Consider the following 18943-nt stretch of genomic DNA (forward strand, 5'->3'; position numbering starts at 1 on the left):
GAAGCCCTAAAAATACTAAAAGACAAAATAGCTAGGCGGCTCGGCCAACTCGACCCGGTGCTCGGTCGAGTGACCGGTCGAGTTGGCTTTTCTTCTGCTCCTTCCACTCGGCCGAGTCCCTCTCCGCACACGGTCGAGTGTCTGGTCGAGTGGGCAGTCGAGTGGGACTCCGGACCTTGGTTCTTCAGCCTTAACTCTCTTGCTTTCTCCTCTTGTTTGCTTCACTTCTCTTCAGCATTGCTTCCATGCTCCTTAAGCTCCAAAATCACCTGTTTATGCATGAAAAAGATACAAATGCAATGCAACTATACTCTAATGCAAGAACAGTCCTAAAGCTAAGCAATAATGGTTAAAATGGATAGCAAAAGATGCAAAATATGTGAATATACTAAGGGAAAACAGGGTAAAATATATGAACATCAATCTCCATTGCAAGGCCCTTGCAAAACCCATCAACTTGACACCTTCCACCATCAGCTAAGGAGACTGATCGTTCGGGACGTCGAAGTATTGGAATTCCCAAATCTTCGGCCACACTACTTTTAATAAAGTTATGTGTGCTACCCATGTCGAATAATGTCCAACCAGATCCATTGGCAATTTTAGCATTCACTTGAAATGTGCTCCCTGTTTCCTCGCCTTTCATAGCGTGAAGAGAGACCTCCATCTCCTCCTCCCCAGACTCATCACCTGAATCTTCGTCATCGTCTATCATCTTGATATGGAACAAAATTGGATGACATTTGTGTCCCGAAGTAAACACTTCGTCACAATTAAAACAAAGTCCTTTTTCTCTTCTTTATGCCATCTCCGAGCTGGTTAATTTTTTGTAAATTTTCTTTTTCGGTAGTTGTCCTTGTCCTTCTTGGTTTGGAACCAGCGTCTCTCCCTCTTTAGCCCCAGCAAATCCACGAGCTCCTGTAGTAGGTCGAGTTGTTGGTGTCACAAAACGTGATGGAGGAGCCAGATGTCCGCCAAACGTACGTGTCCGTCTATCCCCTTCAATCTTATACTCATTGTCCCTTGCATATTCCATAGCTTCAAAGATTGTTTCGGGGCGGAGATACTCGACCTCTTTCTGCAAACTGTCCGTTAATCCCGCACAGAACTGCCAAAGCTGTTGATCTCCAGTCAAACGTGTTTGTCGTCCCAAGCATACCTCGAACTGGTTGCAGTATTCATCTACTGTTCCTATATGTCGAAGGTTACATAATTCTCTCACTGGGTTGACAGAATCTGCCTTGCCAAACCTACTCTTGCAGACACATTTGAACTCGGCCCACCCAATACGATATAAAACGAGTGCGTAAATTTTGATGCCAATGGTAGGCTTGACCGGTTAGCACAAAGCTTGCTTGTCTGACTTTAGCATTGTCGTTGAAAATTCTCTGATCTTCAAAGTAATCTTCACATTTTTGTAATCATTCCACGGCATTAGTGGTACCATCGTATGGAGGAAATTCAATTTTGGAAGGTACTACCGTGAAACCAGCTGACCCCGACTTGTCTCCCATACCTTTCCTAAACTCAGATTGATCACTAGGAAGGAAATCAGAACCAACACCTTCAGCTCTTTCTCCAATCTCTCGTACCTTCCAGTCACCACCTCCATCAGTTCGTCGGTGCCCTTGCTCTCTTCCCACAGAACCTCGTGCCCAAGGTCCCCCTGAGTAAGAGGGTTGATGTCCATAGGTTGCGTTCATCTTAGAGGCTGACCCTATACCCTCTTTTTTTTCATCTTGCGTGGTGGTAAACTGGTCTTCCACCACGTTTTTCTTGCTGGGTTGAACAACCACACCTTCACGACCCTCTTCTGTTTTTGTTTGGTTCTTGCTGGGTTGAACAACCACACTTTCACGACCCTCCTCTGTTTTCTTGTGGACTGTATTTGCCCTTGTGGACTGTATTTGCCATGGCAAGGGTGTGCTCACGTAACTCTTCTTGATTTGCCACTGTCGATGCTATCGCCGCTTGTTGTATCGTGACTGTCCTTTGGATAGATCCCGCTTCATGTCTCTTACCTCTTGTGTCAAATCCCCCAATGCTTTCACGACCTGCGCAACTTGAGCAGCTAAAGCTTCGTTATCTCCCATGGTTTCGTTTGGCTCTGATACCAGATTGTTATGAGCCAAAGCCTTAGCCTTAGCTCTAGTAGTAGCACCCGTAGTTTATAGCTCAAGAACAAAAGAGAACAAAGAGATTGAAAGATTAACTTCCTTTAACCCAAGTCTCTTGCTTAGAGAATTAGGTTAACTGTTTGGAAGATGATTTCTTATTGATCTTTAGATCTCCTTATATAGAGCTCTTACAACCGACTTATGCTAAATAGAAAAGTAAAAATACCAAAACCTTAATCTAATCATAAAAGGAAGTATTAATAACCGACTAACAAGAAGCTTTGGGCTTCCTCCTATGATACGTAATACCATATCTCGTATCAGACTGGAGAACTCTCTTAAGCCAAAGTAGATTCATCTACGACCATATGAAAAACAGTCAAAAATACTCATCCTTCCTTCACTCAAGAGACTCTTCTCAGATATGGATATTAGAGAACTTCGATCAATCTCCTTTATACTTCAAACTGTGTGATTTTGGTGAACACATCCGAGGTATGTCAGCCTGTGATGGATTAATTTTGTTCTACACTGATTCTCACAAAATTGCAATCTGGAAATTGCAACTTACAAGTATGTGGATGGATAGCCGATAGAGAGCATATGTCCATCTATGACTGCTACTGCCTTGGACGCACAAGAGATATGATATACAAGGTTTTAAGATTCAATCTCTTTGGTTGCTATTATGATGATGATTGTGTGGATTATACACTTGAAGCAGCAATATGTAATGTCCATGGCTGAAACTTGGACTCTGTATAGGGATAGGTTTGCCGTGCTATCACTGCAAGGAAATTCTTTTTGGTTGGCTCGCTAAATTTGAAAGCAATGAAGTCTTTGTGCAGTCAATTAACTTTTCAACGTACAGAATCGTTTATACCAGTTAGACTTCCTTTTGTAGCAAGGCTATTGGATGCGACTACAACAGCTTTATCGTGTTTCTAGGGAGATAGAATCTCTCTCCTTTATCAAAGACACAGAGAACTTACTGAGCTATGGGTTACTAACAAAGTCAGAGATGAAGTTCCAGTTTCAGCTTGGAAAAACTTTTTATCATCACAAGTGATCATCCTCTCATTCATCATGCTCCAAACTATTTCGTCAACCTGTTATGAGCCAAAGCCTTAGCCCTAGTAGTCACCCTGTAGTTTATGCTTAGAACAAAGAGAACAAAAGAGATTTCAAAAGCTTAACTTCCTTTTAACCCTTGTTTAGAGAATTAGGTTAAGTGTTTGGAAGATTCATTATTGATGTTTTAGGGACCTATTTATAGATCCCTTTACAACCGACTTAACATCTTAACTTTTAACTAAAAGTAAAAATTCCAAAACCAATTTCTAAATAGAAAAGGAAACATAATAATTAAAAGAACTAGAAGCTTCTCAATCCTTCCTCTTTATCCTATGATACGTAATGCCAAAGCGTGTATCACAACCTAAACAATATCACAATCTTTTGTGAAGAGGTAACAGCAGGTGATGTTGCTTAGATCAAATTGATGAAACTCTCACAAACTGGGTTGGAGCAAACATATGTACAGAGGTATAACCATTCAAAGAGTTGTGCCCCTTCAAATAGTTGTGTTTACTTTCACAGTTTGGTTCCCGTACCAGGTGAGTTATAAATTTCAACAAAAAGATCCAAGTTATTGATTGATTGTGATGTTCCATTGTCATGCTAATGTTGTGTTATTTTAGGATTTTAAAAGATGGGAAAGACAACCTGAAGAATGACACCATGAGATGTCCAAGACAAAGGTAGAGAAACACCAAACTTAGTATGTTTACAAGTTTTAAAGGACACACACCAAATTAACTTAGTACGTTTACAAGTTTTAAAGGACACTAATGCCTTGATGTTATAAAATGTCTAGAGGCATGAAAGGTCTGATAGAAAGCATCATATAAAAAGCTCTCCATAATTAGATCTTAAAGCTCAAAACTGAATCCACTCAAGGATTTAGAAGTGTACGTAATTTCAGTGTCTAACAAAAAAAAAATTCAAAAGAAAGATTCCTACATTGATCTTCAGTGAATGATAATCTGACCAAAATCTAATTAACATAACCGATTCCAACTTAAAAAAAAAACAAATTATAAGAAAATGATTTACATGTAATTACCACATGTGTTGCATCGAACACGTACTGGAAGCATAAATCGAATCTTCTTCTGCTGATTTTTCGGTTTCTGGAGGCGAGGTATCTTCTTCGGATTGAAATCTGGCGAATAATACTTGTTTGGGTAACTTCAGAGCACACATTCGATTAAACAAAAAAGGCAAATCAGGCAATAACAAAAGAAGGAGATCGCAAGACTATGAGAAACACACACGAAGAAGAAGAAGAAGAACAGTCCAACAAAGAAGGAGATCTCTCTTTGCTCTTTCTCTATTTCTCTCTTGTAATTTCTGTTGGACCTTAATTTATTTAAGCTTAGTGGGCTTAATAAAATTGGATTGTGTGAATGAGAAATTAGGCCTTAATGGTTTGGCCTTGCTTAAGATGGAGCTCCAAGAGAAGTGGGTCAGATTGGATAGAGTCAAAACTCTGTTTCACGATCCGTGAGACTCGGTCTCTTTGTTTTCGTGATCAAGTGGAGAGTTATGGAGAGTTGGATTTCCTTGAGAGATCGTCGCTTCTTCACGTCGTCCACCTCCTAGATTTGCGATGGACTTGGTAAAGTTGTGGAGAATCAATTTCAAACCCAAGTCATCCAAGTCCTCTATATATACTCGTTGAGTTCTTCTCTTGAAAAACAGCGAATTGACGATATCAAAGTCGCTTGTTCTCACACACAGCAAAAGCACAAAACATCCAGCAATCTCTCACAAAGTAAGTTTCGAGAGTATCGTAGAAGTGAAGTTCGTATAGAGCTGGTGTTTGAGTGATTAGCAAACCCGGTTGTGTATGGTTGTATCCTGGGACTCTTGTAACCATTAATCTCGTCGCACTGCGGGGGTTTCAAAGAGTTAAGGAAAGAGATTTTGGTCTCGCCTCCATTCTTCCTTTAACGTTTGTGTTGTTATCTCTTATTCAATACCTCTTACGTAGTGTGGCAAATTTCTAGCTCCTACATTCTTAACTCTTTGAATTCTGTTGTTGTTCTATAAACATCTAACAGATTGATTTGAGATTTCATAAACGTTTAAGGAGAAGTTGTGTGTATATTCACAAGTTTTTACCACAGTTGCGATTGGGTAAAAAAAAACGTAACGAGAGCTTGAGAGCCTCGGACCTGTTCTGTTCTTTTGTGAAAGGAAAAACAGAGTATGATGCAATTGGTTTAGATTTCTTGTTTGAAAAAACCTGCTGCTTGCATATTGTTTATTTGCTGTTAAGAATTGCGATTCTAAAAGCTATTTTGAAACCAATTGTTGTGTTATTCAAAACCTGCAGTTTGCATTGAGTTGCGATTCATAAACTGCAGAATTTTTTGTTTGGATTTATTTGCAAATTAAAATCTCATAATCGACATAGTATCTTGGTTTTTAAGTTTCTGCAAATTGAAAGCTTAGAGATTTATTATTTCTTGCCTTGAGAGGTTAAAAAGAACTGCAACTTGGTTTTGTTTCAGTTATTTTTTGGAAAAATAGAGAACATTAATCAAGGATGAAACCGAGTTGTGCAATAATAATAAACTATATTAAGTGGTTTGACTACGTGCTTAGCACACAAGCTTGTTATTTATTTATTCTGCAACTTAAAATAGTTAAACGTGAACAAGTTGGTTTTGCGAAACCTATGTTCTTGTTTCTCTTGTGTTTAATTGCAATTTTTTAAGGAATCGAGTGTTGTTGATTTATTCACTTGATTATCAGAGTCAGTTCACGACTTGATATATTGTTCTGAACAAAGCTTTGTGTTTGTGTTTCAGACATGTCCAGTGAAGACTTGAACGTGTCCAACATTGCTGAGGTCACGGAGACCACCACCAATGGGACTGGGAATGACATCCAGTTTGGTACGCTCCCTCCGGTGAAAGTAGCAGTCCCTGAACCTATACCAGCTGCAGTCTCAGATCAGTTTCAAAGGGTGCAGATTCCAGCTGTAAATTCGGCTGGTCTACTTCCGGACAAGTTTGATGGAACATCGTTCAAAATGTGGCAAAAGAAGATGTTCTTCTATCTTACCACACTGAAACTAAGTAAGTACACTAATGAGGAGAAGCCCATTCTCTCGGAGGATAACACGAATCCACATGCGTTAGCAAGCGTACAGGCTTGGATACAAGGTGACTTCCTGTGCAAGGGTTACATCCAGAGTCGTCTCAATGATCAGTTGTACAACGTTTGTGTTGTTATCTCTTATTCAATACCTCTTACGTAGTGTGGCAAATTTCTAGCTCCTACAATTTCTTGTTTAGATGGTCTTTAAACGTTTTGGCTTAGGGGACGAAAACCTCCTTATATAGTCAAAGATGAGCTTCTCTGTTTCCTTTTGCACTTGAAATTGTTCTTTTCTCTTGTTTCCTTTTGGTTTGCAAGCCGACTAATAGAAAAGGCAAAAGAAATAAAACGTTTATTTTTGTAATTATCATCATCTTATACAGATTTTTTCCTAACAACCATCCCCTATATATTAAAAGATAAACATTTTGGAGAAAAGCTGACGTGTCGTCGCCAGAGAGCTCCGTAGCCAATTTATTGTTCACCCTTAGTATTCTATAAAATTACATAAAACTGCCACTGTTATATATATATATATATATTTATATATCTTTTGTCAACTGCTACTGATATAAATAAATATTCAATTTATTTATATACACATTATTTTGCTCCTAAAAATTAGTAAATATTATTCAAAAATTGATAAATATTATCCCTTACATATATTCAAAATTAAATTAATTTTATTATGTATTGCAATATAATAATATAGCTATATTATAAGATGTAAAAAATATATATATATATATATATATATTTAAAATCATATCTTCAAAAATATAAATAATGTTACTTTTTTAATAACTTTATGAAGCTCTAATGGTGAAATAATCGAAGATCTTTAAATATATAGAGGATTTACATTAAATTGTCATTAGTATAACTAAGGAATATTTCATTTAATAATTGAAGGAAATCTATACTATTAATTGGGGAATACACTTAAGGGTTAAAAAAAATCATACAAATATTTATGCTGCCAAAAGAACCCAATTTACATATTAAGAAGAACATTAAACAACAGATTTATTATACTTTAGGAAATCGTTCAAATTAGTTACATAATAATCATGTTATGAGAATTTTGTGTGGATATATTCATGTATGGAAAAATACAGGACGAGAATTTGGGAACAAGAATTCAAGCAGAACATATGCCGGATATACTATTTACTCATGTGAATTATGAGGAATAAGTTTTTTCAGGTAAAAAAAAATGTTGAAATCAGACATATTAGCCGGGTTTGATCGCTTGACAATTATATTTAGGTCATCTGGAAATTCTATGATATGCAACGGGATGGGTATAGACAAGTAGACATGAACACGGGTACAATTATGGTTTAATAACTATTGGTTATGGTTAAATTCAAAACAAGACGAGTATCTCATTAGTAACAACATTTAGTGGTCCCATATATTTAACAAGATGGTTTCAGTTAAATTCAATTTTAATATATTTAGCATGACGTATACAGAACAAGACGAGTATCTCATTCTAAAATATATATACATCTAGGTTAAATACGTGAAATAAATGAAACTGAAACCGAAACCAAATTTGATTTAATATCCTTAAACAAACAGTTGGAAATGTTTGGATTACATTTAGAATAATATACACATAATATCACTCACGTATCTAAATCTTAATTTTTTTTTTATATAGATCATTTATGCAAGTCTGAGTAGAGGTTTATATGAAAATTTTCTAACTTTTTTAAAAAATATGCAAAAATAACTCCGCACGTACGTGCGGGTCCGAACCTAGTATATTAAAAGAGAAGCATTCTCACACAAAATGCTGATGTGTCGGACTTACAGAGCTCCAGACATTATTTTCTTTATTTGTCATTAGTTTTTAATAATATTTACATCAATTTTTCAAAAATATAATTAACACCTAAATTTAAATTCTTATATTCTCTTTCTAACTTAATTATACAGTATGCTTTAATTACATTTTCATAAAATCTTTAAAATGAATTTTAAGAACTCTTTGTTCATATGATATTAACCCATGTTAATATTATAATAATTCTCACAGGTTAAATTTTAATTATTATACAAAATTTTTATGTATTTTTTTTAAAACACACATATATATATATATACTACACAATCGAATTTTAGATTTCAATTACCAATAAATATTATAAATTTTGAAAATAAAAATTACAATAAAAACATTTAATAATTGTTTTATACCGCACCGTTGTTAGCTAGTATATGATTATATGTAGAAATTAAGAAATTTAGCTGTTCTCTTTTGATATATCTCGATATTTGAATAATTTTTAAAGGTTAAGGCCTTATTAGGGAACGTCCTTCTTATATATAGCCGCCGTCCGCCGAAGAGGAGCTTTTACGTTTCCCTTTTACATGTCTAGCTGACTAGCTAGATTGGTTTTCAAAAGTTGATTACTACTACTTGTTTCTTTTATCTCTCGTAGAAATTGATAAATGTGCAATATTGAAAATACCAAGATCATCATAACACATGTATGTCTGTGAAATGAATAAATGTTTCAAACAAGTATAGACATGTAATGCAATTTGTATAGTTTCTCAAAATACAGAAAAGAATTGAATAGATTGATTGCTACTATTTAGTTGGAAAGAAGAAAAAAGATTGATTGCTAGCATAGTATTTATTTAAATTTCCAATATATATATATATATGTAGTTGTGTTTTCATATCCTTTTTAATAAAAGGGAATTACAGAACATTGTTTTGGTAGACTTTATAATTTTAATAAATGGTTAAAAATAGGTTATACATAGGTTATAGATTAATCCATATATTAATTGGTTACAAGTTGATAGTTCATATATTAATGGTAACAAATAAAACGTTAATTGTAACCGAAAATCTTATACGGGATATTCCAAATTGATAGTTCATGGATATTCCAAACTTTATTTTAGAAAGATCACGTTGTTTCCAAAGATCTACAATCACAATATTACCAATTTATTTTCCTGAGATTTTATTGATAGACCACAACATTAACCAAGTTATCAAATGAGATAAAAAAAATATACTCTCAATCATAAAAAAAAGTACACAATTTTTTTTATAATAAAACGGAAGTACACAATTTTTTTTGTAGAATATATAATTTTTATAAATTAGTTACAAAATAGATAATATATTAAATATTGGTTGGTTACAAAAAGTTATAGATGAAATCCGTAGGCTATATGAAATTACAAATACACTTAAGAATATCTCAAAGAATCCTCTTAAAGATAATATTCCTATGATTACTACAATTTTCAAAAAAATCTTGATTATTACATATATTGTTACACCATATATAGTGTTAGGCATAAAAATATACTGTTAGGCGTAAAAAGAAACAAAATCTTAACAATTAATCACACATAATCGTGATTTCCGAGATTTTATTGTGGATTTCAAAATAAAATCTGACCTAACACCCTTCCAAGCTTTTAATATAAATCAATGTCTTTAGAACTGGACCGGAAAGTGAACCGGAAGTCTTTCGGGTCACTGGGTCAACAAATCGGACCGATTGAATTACGGATCAATTAGTTTATTAGTTTGATTACATTTTATGAATATAACATCTAATTTTCTATAAATATATGAACAAAACATACATAGTTAAATACTAAACAACTAAAATTAAACTTTTAAATGATTAGATAAAATAACTATCTGATTATTTTATAAATAAAAACATTTATTTTTAATTTGGTTTGAGTTTAAAGTGTGACCAAAATCAAATATTTTAATTTGAGACCGACAATCCGGTCCGACCTGCCGGTTCAACTACCGGTTCACGGATTTTTATTTGTTAGGTTTTTTGCGGGTCTTATTTGTTAGGTTTTTAGAGGTTACCCGGACCAGAATACCTATCGGGTTTTGGTTGGATCGAACCGACCGGTCGGTCCGGTCCTGGTTAATAAACATTAATAAATCATTCAGATCTCCATTCACCAAAATACATCTCTCATATTCATACAAAAAATAATAATAATAATAATAATAATAAGAATCGTTTCTCAATTTAAAATACTAAACCGTCTTATAAATTATATTTTATTTTGAAATTATAATACAGATAAAAGAAATTTCAACCCGTGCTCTAGTACGGTCCAAATCTAGTATGGGTTGAAATTTGAAAACAGCAAAAGCAAAACATTAAATAGCTTTGATTTTCTACCCTGATAATGTCTATATATACACACCTGGTACTATAGCGTTTGATCAAAGAGAGAAAACAACATCTTTGATTAAAAGTCTGTTTAAGAGAAGGACAGTATAACATAACATCATCACATGACGACTAATTTGTTATTTCGGTTTTGCTCTTTTTGTCTGAAGAAGTGTTGAAAGACGGAATCGTTTTAGTTAAAATCCCGATTTTTAACAGATGTAACAAACATTACAAAACATCTCTCTTTCTCTGAGGAATTAATCTGAGTTTTTGTTTGTTGTTAACTGTTAATTTTAATTACAAAAAATCACCTATGTATGTTTGATTTTTTTTGTTTCTTCTGAATGGGGGTAACAAACACAAAACACTGTAGACTATATTAATTATTATTATAGTTCTTAAAAATACAAAAAATCAACAAATTCTTCTTGAGAATTTTTTTCTAATTTTAATCTTTTGTGTTGTGTGTATGTGAGATCTTTACTACTACTATCTCATCATCAAAGTTGCTTCCTTTTTCACGGTCTTCTTCTAATCAACAAGTTTTGGGAATGGGCCTCTTCTCCTTCTTAGTTTCCCTTTTTCCGATAAAATTCGTCTTCTTCTTTTCTGGGTTTCGTCGATTTCACATCTAAGAGTTCGAAATTAGGGTTTTTTTTTTTTTTTTTTTTTTTTTTTTTTTTTTTTTTTTTTTTTAGTTTAGGGCTGATTCGAGGTCGCGAGAATAATCTTTTTTTTTTTTTTTTGACTCAGATTTATTCGTGCCTTTGACACGACACACTAGTGGGTTCTTGACGAACTTATTCTTTAGGGTTTTTTTTCTTTTGTCGAATTGTTCTCTTCTTTGTAGTTGTTGTCTCTTTTGGGTTAGAGAAAGTTTGGTTATGCTTTGAATGATGTTTCATGGTCAAGGGTTTTCGAGAAACCGTTGTAATGTTGTGGCAGTTGTTTCTGGAGAGAATAATAATAACCAGATAGATGGAGCTCCTCCTCCTCCTCCTCTTCAACCCAAATACCCTTTTCCAGATCTCTCTTCTTCAGGGCGACTCAAGGTAAAAGGGTCTTTGAATTCTTCTTCTCTAATTCTCTTTTACTTGTCTTAAATGATTTGGTTTGAAATTTGGAATCTTTTGTAAGATTGGACAATGTTGAACTAAGTTGGTTCTAGTTATGTAGATAGGGAATTTGTTAGCTGGTGAGAGAATCTTCAATGGCTTCAGATATTACTGGACTTGGAAGTTCCTTCTAGTGAAATTTTATGGAGATGTTTAAGCATTTGTGTGTATGCTATGCTTTTTTTTCTCATGTTGTAGATTCAGGTACTGAATAATCCTACGACAGAGGAGTTCCAGGTTGCTGTTAACTCTTCTGCAACGGATTTTGTCTACTTGCAAGGGGAGCAGACTGGAGATAGTGATGAAGTTGGTCCCTTAGTGTTGGGATTTGCTGCTTTTTCTACTCCTGATGCCTTGGTTGCTCTGTTTGGTTCCACATTACCGACAACGGTAGGTGCATTCGTTTTTTTACGTTACTCTTTTTTAGTTTAGGATTTCCTTTTACCATCTGAAGTTGGTTTTGTTTCTTAATACTTTGCTGTTAGTCTCTTGATGATTCGCTTAAAAGGCTTTATAGAGTTTCCTCTACATTTTTCATAACAAGAACCCAAATATTCTTCACTGGTTAAGTTTCTGTTTATAATTGTCCCTAGTGAAATATTAATAGGCTTTGGTTTCATATTGTTTTCTCAGGTTTACCTTGAGCTTCCAAATGGTGAAGAATTAGCTCAAGCACTCTACTCTAAGGTGCACCATTCTTGATAACCACCTTGCACTTTTCTGTTTCCTTACTGTTTAGTACGTTTTCTTCTTGTTACCTCTTTGTTGCTCTATTTCACCTAGGTTAAGAGTAGTTGAAAGGAACAGTTAATATGTAAATGCCCTTTGAATAAATTACTTAAATTGATAGTACATTATGTCAGTCCTTCTAATCAGTTTTTTTTTTCTTTCTATTGGTGCTTTGGTATGGTAGGGTGTTCAATATGTTATATATTGGAAAAATGCTTTCACGAAATATGCAGCCTGCCATTTTCGCCATGCTCTGTTTTCAGTCATACAGAGGTAATATTTGTTAACCCGAGCATCTGAAATTGCGAAAAGCCTTAATTTTAGTCTGATTTACATCTACATTATGTACTCTTTTTCACCTAGTCTACAAATTTAGTTGACTATGCTATGTTCTTTGGCAATGCAGTTCGTGCAGTGATACATGGGATGTGTTCCATGTTGCAGAGGCATCTTTCCGACTCTATTGTACGAGTGACAATACCGTCCTTCCTTCGAACAGCAACCGTAAAATGAATTATGAGATGGGACCCTGCTTGCTTGGAGACCCTCCAAAGATTGACGTGGTTTCGCCAGAAGCTGATGAACTAGAAGACGAAAATTCATTAGAGAGCCTCCCGTCAATAAAGATATATGACGAAGATGTTACCGTGAGATTCCTTTTGTGTGGACCACCATGCACACTGGTGGGTGTTGCTGACCTTCTTGCACATTTTATGATGCTTGGCTTGTTTGCGCAATTGTTAGTATTTCTCTATGCTATTTTCACTTCTAAAGCTGGTTCTCTATTTCAGGATACATCTGTTCTGGGATCTTTGGTGGAAGGACTTAATGCTCTCTTGAGAGTAGAAGTGAGTAGCTTGTTAGTTTTCAGTTTAGCTTTTTCTTTATTAGTGGGCCTACGAAAATGTGTGCATTTTAGTCCTATCAAAATAACTTTATCATTTCTTTGTTCCAGATGCGAGGAAGTAGGCTCCATAACCGTTCTAGGTATGTAGTTTATATGGCCAAATGATATGTTGTGCATCCCTCGAATAATCTTTGATTTTGTGCCTATGGAGTTAGTTTTAAGACTTACTGTTACTTTCATAATGCAGTGCTCCAGCACCTCCTCTTCAAGCAGGAACATTTACTCGTGGTGTAGTGACCATGCGGTGTGATATCTCGACCTGTTCTTCAGCACACATATCAATGCTGGTGTCTGGAAATGCGCAGACCTGTTTCAGTGACCAGGCAAGGGATTTTAACCTTTCTAAATATGACCTCTACTCTGCATACATGTGCAATGGGGTTTATCATTAGTCTCCTTTGTAAATAACAGCTTTTGGAAAATCACATAAAACATGAGGTGATTGAGAAGATCCAACTAGTCCATTCAGTGGTCAACTCAGAAGAAACAGAGTGGGTTTTCTCTGAGCCTCGGAGATCTGCTTCAATAGCTTGTGGGGCAAGTGTGTGTGAAGTTTCGATGCAAGTCCCGACATGGGCTCTGCAGGTTAATTATCTCTTTCTCTGCTCGATTTAGATTTGTTGTAGTCTTGTAGAGTAGTCCTGAGAATGTTAAGATGAAAAAGTTTGTTATGAAAATGCAACGAACATTAATGAAGGCTTTTCAAGTTCCTGAACGTTTGAGTCAACGTTTAAGATGCCCATGACCATTTTCCGTGCTTTATTGCTCCCACTATGCTTTGACATGACCATGTGAGGTGGTAACATCCAGATAGCCATGTGTGATCCACATTCTTTGCGACTTTCTGGATTTTTTTTTTCGCGTTTCATGATCTTTCTTTCTCTTGCGTAATATGTAGCTAAGAAAAAGTTTTATTCTGCTTTTATGTAGGTCTTAAGGCAGCTGGCACCTGATGTGTCATACCGCAGTTTGGTTATCCTTGGAGTAGCAAGCATTCAGGGGTTGTCTGTTGCTTCCTTTGAAAAAGATGATGCAGAGCGTTTACTTTTCTTCTGTGGACAAGAGATCAATGATACTTCAAATCATGATGCTCTTCTGTCCAAAATTCCTCACTGGTTAACGCCACCCTTACCAACCAGAAAAAGATCCGAACCATGCAGAGAAAGTAAGGTACTGTTTCGAATGCCACAGGTTAAAACTTCCTTTATATAGAATATTAGTTTGGAAGTACTCTTTGTTTACAAGTTAGACTCTTTGATTTCAACTCTAAATTGGTGGCCATACTTGTGCCAAACTATCATCGTCTTCATGTATTTACACTGATATGACGCTGTGGAAATATCTACATTCAGGAAACTGAAAACGGAGGACCTACATCGAGGAAAATCAATGTTGCTGCTCTGAGACCGATACCTCACACCCGTCGACATAAGATGATACCTTTCTCTGGTTACTCTGAAATTGGAAGATTTGATGATGACAACACCAAAGGAAGCTTACCTATGCCTCCAAAGCATGGTGCATCAGGTGGTACTCCGGTAACTCAACGTAAAGCTTTTTCTGGTTCATACCAGAGAAAGCAAATTATCTCACTAAACCCTCTGCCTCTCAAGAAACACGACTGTGGAAGAGCGCATATTCAGATTTGCTCAGAGGTTTGCCTTACTTTCCTTGTGATGAATAGTTTGAACTTAAAACCCACTTTGAAGATGGTTTTTTTTTTCTTCGGGGATTATTATACTGATGCTGTCTCTATATGAAGGAGGAGTTTCTGAGGGATGTGATGCAGTTTTTGCTAATTCGAGGACATAGCCGGCTTGTTCCTCCAGGGGGGCTAGCAGAGTTTCCAGACGCTGTTCTCAACTCAAAACGGCTTGATCTGTTCAACTTGTATAGAGAGGTAGTTAAGCAATGATTTGAATTTGATCAACCCAGGGCAGCCAGCATTACATTTGTTGGCCTAAAAATGAGAGTTATTGCAGGTTGTATCAAGGGGAGGGTTCCATGTTGGGAATGGGATCAACTGGAAGGGACAAGTTTTCTCAAAGATGCGGAACCACACACTCACGAACAGAATGACTGTAAATGATTGATTGATTGATTTCTAATCTAGCTCATTACTTGATTTATTCTTGAAATTCAGTGCCTGTCTTAAAAGCTAACTAACTCTGCGGTTGTTATGGCAGGGAGTGGGCAATACACTTAAGAGACACTATGAGACGTATCTACTGGAGTATGAATATGCTCATGATGATGTTGATGGAGAGTGTTGCCTAATATGTCGCAGGTACATTATAAGAACCTTCTTTCTCTCTCGCTTGAGAAGGTTACTTGTTAATAATAACGCATTGATTTTCTTGGTTGAAACAGTAGCACGGCTGGTGACTGGGTGAACTGTGGATCGTGTGGAGAGTGGGCTCATTTCGGATGTGACAGAAGACCCGGCCTCGGGGCCTTCAAGGTAAAAGCAAACACAAACTCGTAATATCATCAACTGCCTCTGTGTAGTGACTGGTTTAAACATATGATATGACAGGATTATGCGAAAACGGATGGGTTGGAATATGTCTGCCCAAATTGTAGCGTCTCTAATTATAGGAAGAAGACTCAGAAGACTTCTAATGGTGGCTTGCTTGTCCCTTAATTAGCTTTATTACGTTTCTTCTTTTGTTTTTACTTTTGCTTTGAAAACTAATGATTGATTGATTCCTCCTCTGATCTTTCACGAGTTTTTCGCAATGCAAGTATTTTTTTTCTTTCCATAATCGTAATGATAATTGGTGAAACTCTAAAAGTTTTAAATGATAGATTACCCCCACAAAAGGAAGATGGAGAATGAAAAGAAACAATCGTGGACAGAACTTAAAAGTTGAAATGAATCTGTTTTCAACTGTAAGAAACAAATTTAACAAGTTCGAACAATTCAAGCTGATTTACAAATGAAGTCTCGCTTAAACCTCTTTTAAGCTTATGACAGCGTTTCTACCATAGACAAATAGAACCGCAAAGAGATAAAGATTTAAAAAGGTAAACAAGCTTTGATAAAATAAATATAATCCTAAAACGTTCATAGTCTGGTGCAGCAAATGTTTGGTTCTTGAGGGAAACAATTTATGTACATGTACACTTGAATAGTTTCGAACTTATGAAACCAATCTGAGAAACGTTTATATACAAAGAGTAGTTTGTAATGTGAATGGAGGCTACGGGCGTAAACCTGCGTAGAGATCCCTGAGGGCAGTGTACAATGGTTCGGCTGCCTTGGGTTGATCCACCATCCCAAGTAGAATGTCTGATGTGGATAGGTATGGATCGCCATAGAACTTTACATTCATGTCCCTTCTTGTTACCACCACATTTCCTTCTAGAGATACTCCCACAAACGCCCCTGTTCATACCACACAACTTTCCTCAGGTTCTATATTTTCAGAACCTACCTAGACTGTGAGACTATTCAATTTCCTCTGTAATATTGAGCCCCTAAGGAGCTACGAACCTACTAGCCAAATTATAGATATGAGAAAAGTGAAAATTGAGGCATGAAGTTGAGATGGTGAAAACCTTTGCTGCGGCTGTAAGTATAGCAGACGCCAGAGCCTCTGTCACCAGCTCGAAGGTCAGCCTCCAACACTCTCCCTATAGGTCCTGCAGCTGCACTGCATCCCGCACCTAGAGAGAAGTGCATTCTGCTGCAGAACGTCTTCACCGCTTTCACATCATGCAGCACTATTATGAAGTCCATCAACTCACCGCCAATCTGAAAGAAAGAGTACAAAAAACCTTATCATCAGTGGTTTCTTTAACAAGTGTAACTCACAGGCACGTGCAGAATGGAAAAGATGAAGTTTACCTGAGCACCCCATCCTAGACCTACTGACAGTATCGCGGATGGAGCAGACCATGACCCGTCTGATCTCCGAGATATTACCAGACCAGTCCCGAGTTTGTACGACAGTAAAGCTCCAACCTTAGCAACTGTTATAATCGCCAAACCTTTAGCACGACTAAGAACAGCATGTGGTATGGATTTCTCAGGGTCTAGTGTTGCTACCTGTGTATTTCGTTAACTGGTTAAACAGACATTTACGATCACCAATGGTACTTTTTACTCATTTTCTCTACTCGAATATCTTAGTCAGTATAAATAAAAAAGAAAAAAAAATCAAACCTGGCAGTAACCTCTGAGGGTAATAGATGCCTTGTAGATCTCATCTTCCATGGAAAGACCAAGGGGAAGATTCAACCAGCCTCTTGAGCAAGTCCAATCCACAACATCATGCTTAGCAACTTGCACAGCATTACTAATAGAGTTAATGAGGACACCTTGCAAAGGATCAAGCCTCTCGTAGCAGGAATCACAGACCCTCTGAGGATTCCTTTCCCGAAAGCGACTAGGCATTAAACACCTGCCTTTGGAACAGTTCCTACAAAATATCCCTCCGCAGAACCGACAGTGATGTCTACCGCAGGTGATTGCAGTAAAAGGAGAAGAACAGTGCATACAAGTAGTAGTCGAACTATCAGGGAGCCACTCAGGAGGTTCGGCTTCAAGCAACTCCTTGTAAACACTATAATTGATCCCACTAGGTTCAAGAAGAGGGGGAGCACTCGGTATGTAAACAGAGGAATGAAGGTAAGTATCTCCGTTCTTGCCAGAGCCAAGGAAGGAAACATTCGAAGAAGGGATATTCTGGTCAGAGGAGGAGGAGTCCTTGTTCCGCCCGGTAACAATAGCAATCAAACCACTTAACACGTTTTTCAAGTTCACTTCAGGTGGTGTCACATTTCTCTGAATCGGAGTGGTAGAGAGCCCGTCAGCTGAATCATATCCATCATCAACATAATCTCCAGAGTCCACGATCGGGTAATCGGACACTTTTTTGGTAGGGATTGATTCAACAACAGGCCATTTAGGTCCATCTTCATCATCATCATAAACGTCGTACTTGAATTTGATCTTCTCTTGTCCATTGAGAGTAGCCATGCCCTTAAAATTGAAAATAAATAAATATATATATATATATATATATATATATATATCTTTCAAAAACCCAGATCAAAAGTTTCCTACAAAAACCTCCATAACTATTGAAACCCTAATTAAAGCATACCCTGACACAGCTTTTGATTTGAATTCTAAGGTTATTCAAAATCACGTGAATCATCGACTGAAATTGTAAAATCAAAACAGCGATTTCAGGAATCATATGAGAACCTAACCTGTGTTTTCGATCGCCAAGTAGCAAATTTGGTGAAGAGAATTAGCAATTTCGATTTTTGGGATTTGATTTGAACAAGAAGAAAAAGTAGCAAGCAAGAACACGGCGCCTCGGTTTTGAGGAGAACATTTTATTATTTTTCATTTAACAATAAATATACGAGACCATATCTTTCGGATTTGGTTAGCAAGTCATTATCGGATACTTCATGTTTAATTGGGCCTAATGGGCCATAGGCCTGTTTATTATTTTGGTTAAATAAATGTTGTTGTCTGCAAAAAGAAAATTGAAATAATGTTTTTTATTTTATTGGTTTTGTTTCGTAGCTTTCTTAAATACCTACATTTTAGGGAGATTCAGATGTCATATAAATAGGAGTAAGACTAATATTATCAGAACACATAGAATTTTTTTTATTACTATTATATTTTGGGTCTAACTTTTTATACCTAACCATACTTTTGTTTTATGTTATAACAAAAAACATAATTTACAA

At 36.2% G+C, this 18943-nt stretch overlaps 3 protein-coding genes and 1 long non-coding RNA gene across 4 annotated transcripts; 3 read left to right on the plus strand and 1 right to left on the minus strand.

Moving 5' to 3' along the window:
- The first annotated feature begins 1011 nt into the window (after positions 1-1011).
- LOC104710856 (uncharacterized) lies at positions 1012-4499 on the plus strand. The gene is made up of 2 exons (XR_755103.3): positions 1012-3733; positions 3818-4499. It is a non-coding gene; the product is annotated as an uncharacterized LOC104710856 (long non-coding RNA).
- Positions 4500-4818: 319 nt separating this feature from the next.
- Positions 4819-6651, plus strand: LOC147938213 (uncharacterized). Its single transcript, XM_087463722.1, has 2 exons — positions 4819-4953; positions 5996-6651. Exon 2 carries the CDS (start codon positions 5998-6000, stop codon positions 6445-6447), a length of 450 nt encoding a protein of 149 aa, XP_087319848.1. The 5' UTR covers positions 4819-4953; positions 5996-5997; the 3' UTR covers positions 6448-6651.
- Positions 6652-10586: 3935 nt separating this feature from the next.
- LOC104710854 (AT-rich interactive domain-containing protein 4) lies at positions 10587-15990 on the plus strand. The gene is made up of 16 exons (XM_087463723.1): positions 10587-11529; positions 11791-11982; positions 12226-12279; positions 12506-12594; positions 12728-13004; positions 13113-13169; positions 13277-13308; positions 13416-13551; positions 13640-13813; positions 14159-14398; positions 14581-14883; positions 14991-15128; positions 15211-15309; positions 15415-15515; positions 15599-15689; positions 15765-15990. Exons 1-16 carry the CDS (start codon positions 11371-11373, stop codon positions 15870-15872), a joined length of 2250 nt encoding a protein of 749 aa, XP_087319849.1. The 5' UTR covers positions 10587-11370; the 3' UTR covers positions 15873-15990.
- A 256-nt stretch (positions 15991-16246) lies between these two features.
- Positions 16247-18618, minus strand: LOC104710852 (uncharacterized). The gene is made up of 5 exons (XM_087463724.1): positions 18449-18618; positions 17397-18215; positions 17079-17279; positions 16790-16985; positions 16247-16616 (listed from the first exon to the last, which is right to left on the minus strand). Exons 2-5 carry the CDS (start codon positions 18210-18212, stop codon positions 16432-16434), a joined length of 1398 nt encoding a protein of 465 aa, XP_087319850.1. The 5' UTR covers positions 18213-18215; positions 18449-18618; the 3' UTR covers positions 16247-16431.
- Positions 18619-18943: the final 325 nt, after the last annotated feature.

This window comes from Camelina sativa, chromosome 9 (genome assembly GCF_030686135.1).
Source record: "Camelina sativa cultivar CO46 ecotype springtype chromosome 9, ASM3068613v1".
NCBI classification, from domain to species: domain Eukaryota; kingdom Viridiplantae; phylum Streptophyta; class Magnoliopsida; order Brassicales; family Brassicaceae; genus Camelina; species Camelina sativa.

What these genes read in the sequence shown, in the direction of transcription:
- LOC147938213 (XM_087463722.1), top strand. Translation starts at nt 5,998, where the DNA reads ATGTCCAGTGAAGACTTGAACGTGTCCAACATTGCTGAGGTCACGGAG.
- LOC104710854 (XM_087463723.1), top strand. Translation starts at nt 11,371, where the DNA reads ATGATGTTTCATGGTCAAGGGTTTTCGAGAAACCGTTGTAATGTTGTG. An exon ending in CTTCTTCAGGGCGACTCAAG is followed by an intron (nt 11,530 to 11,790) that starts GTAAAAGGGTCT and finishes CTCATGTTGTAG; the next exon opens with ATTCAGGTACTGAATAATCC. An exon ending in GTTCCACATTACCGACAACG is followed by an intron (nt 11,983 to 12,225) that starts GTAGGTGCATTC and finishes TTGTTTTCTCAG; the next exon opens with GTTTACCTTGAGCTTCCAAA.
- LOC104710852 (XM_087463724.1), bottom strand. Translation starts at nt 18,212, where the DNA reads ATGGCTACTCTCAATGGACAAGAGAAGATCAAATTCAAGTACGACGTT. An exon ending in CCCTCAGAGGTTACTGCCAG is followed by an intron (nt 17,280 to 17,396) that starts GTTTGATTTTTT and finishes CGAAATACACAG; the next exon opens with GTAGCAACACTAGACCCTGA. An exon ending in GTCTAGGATGGGGTGCTCAG is followed by an intron (nt 16,986 to 17,078) that starts GTAAACTTCATC and finishes TCTTTCTTTCAG; the next exon opens with ATTGGCGGTGAGTTGATGGA.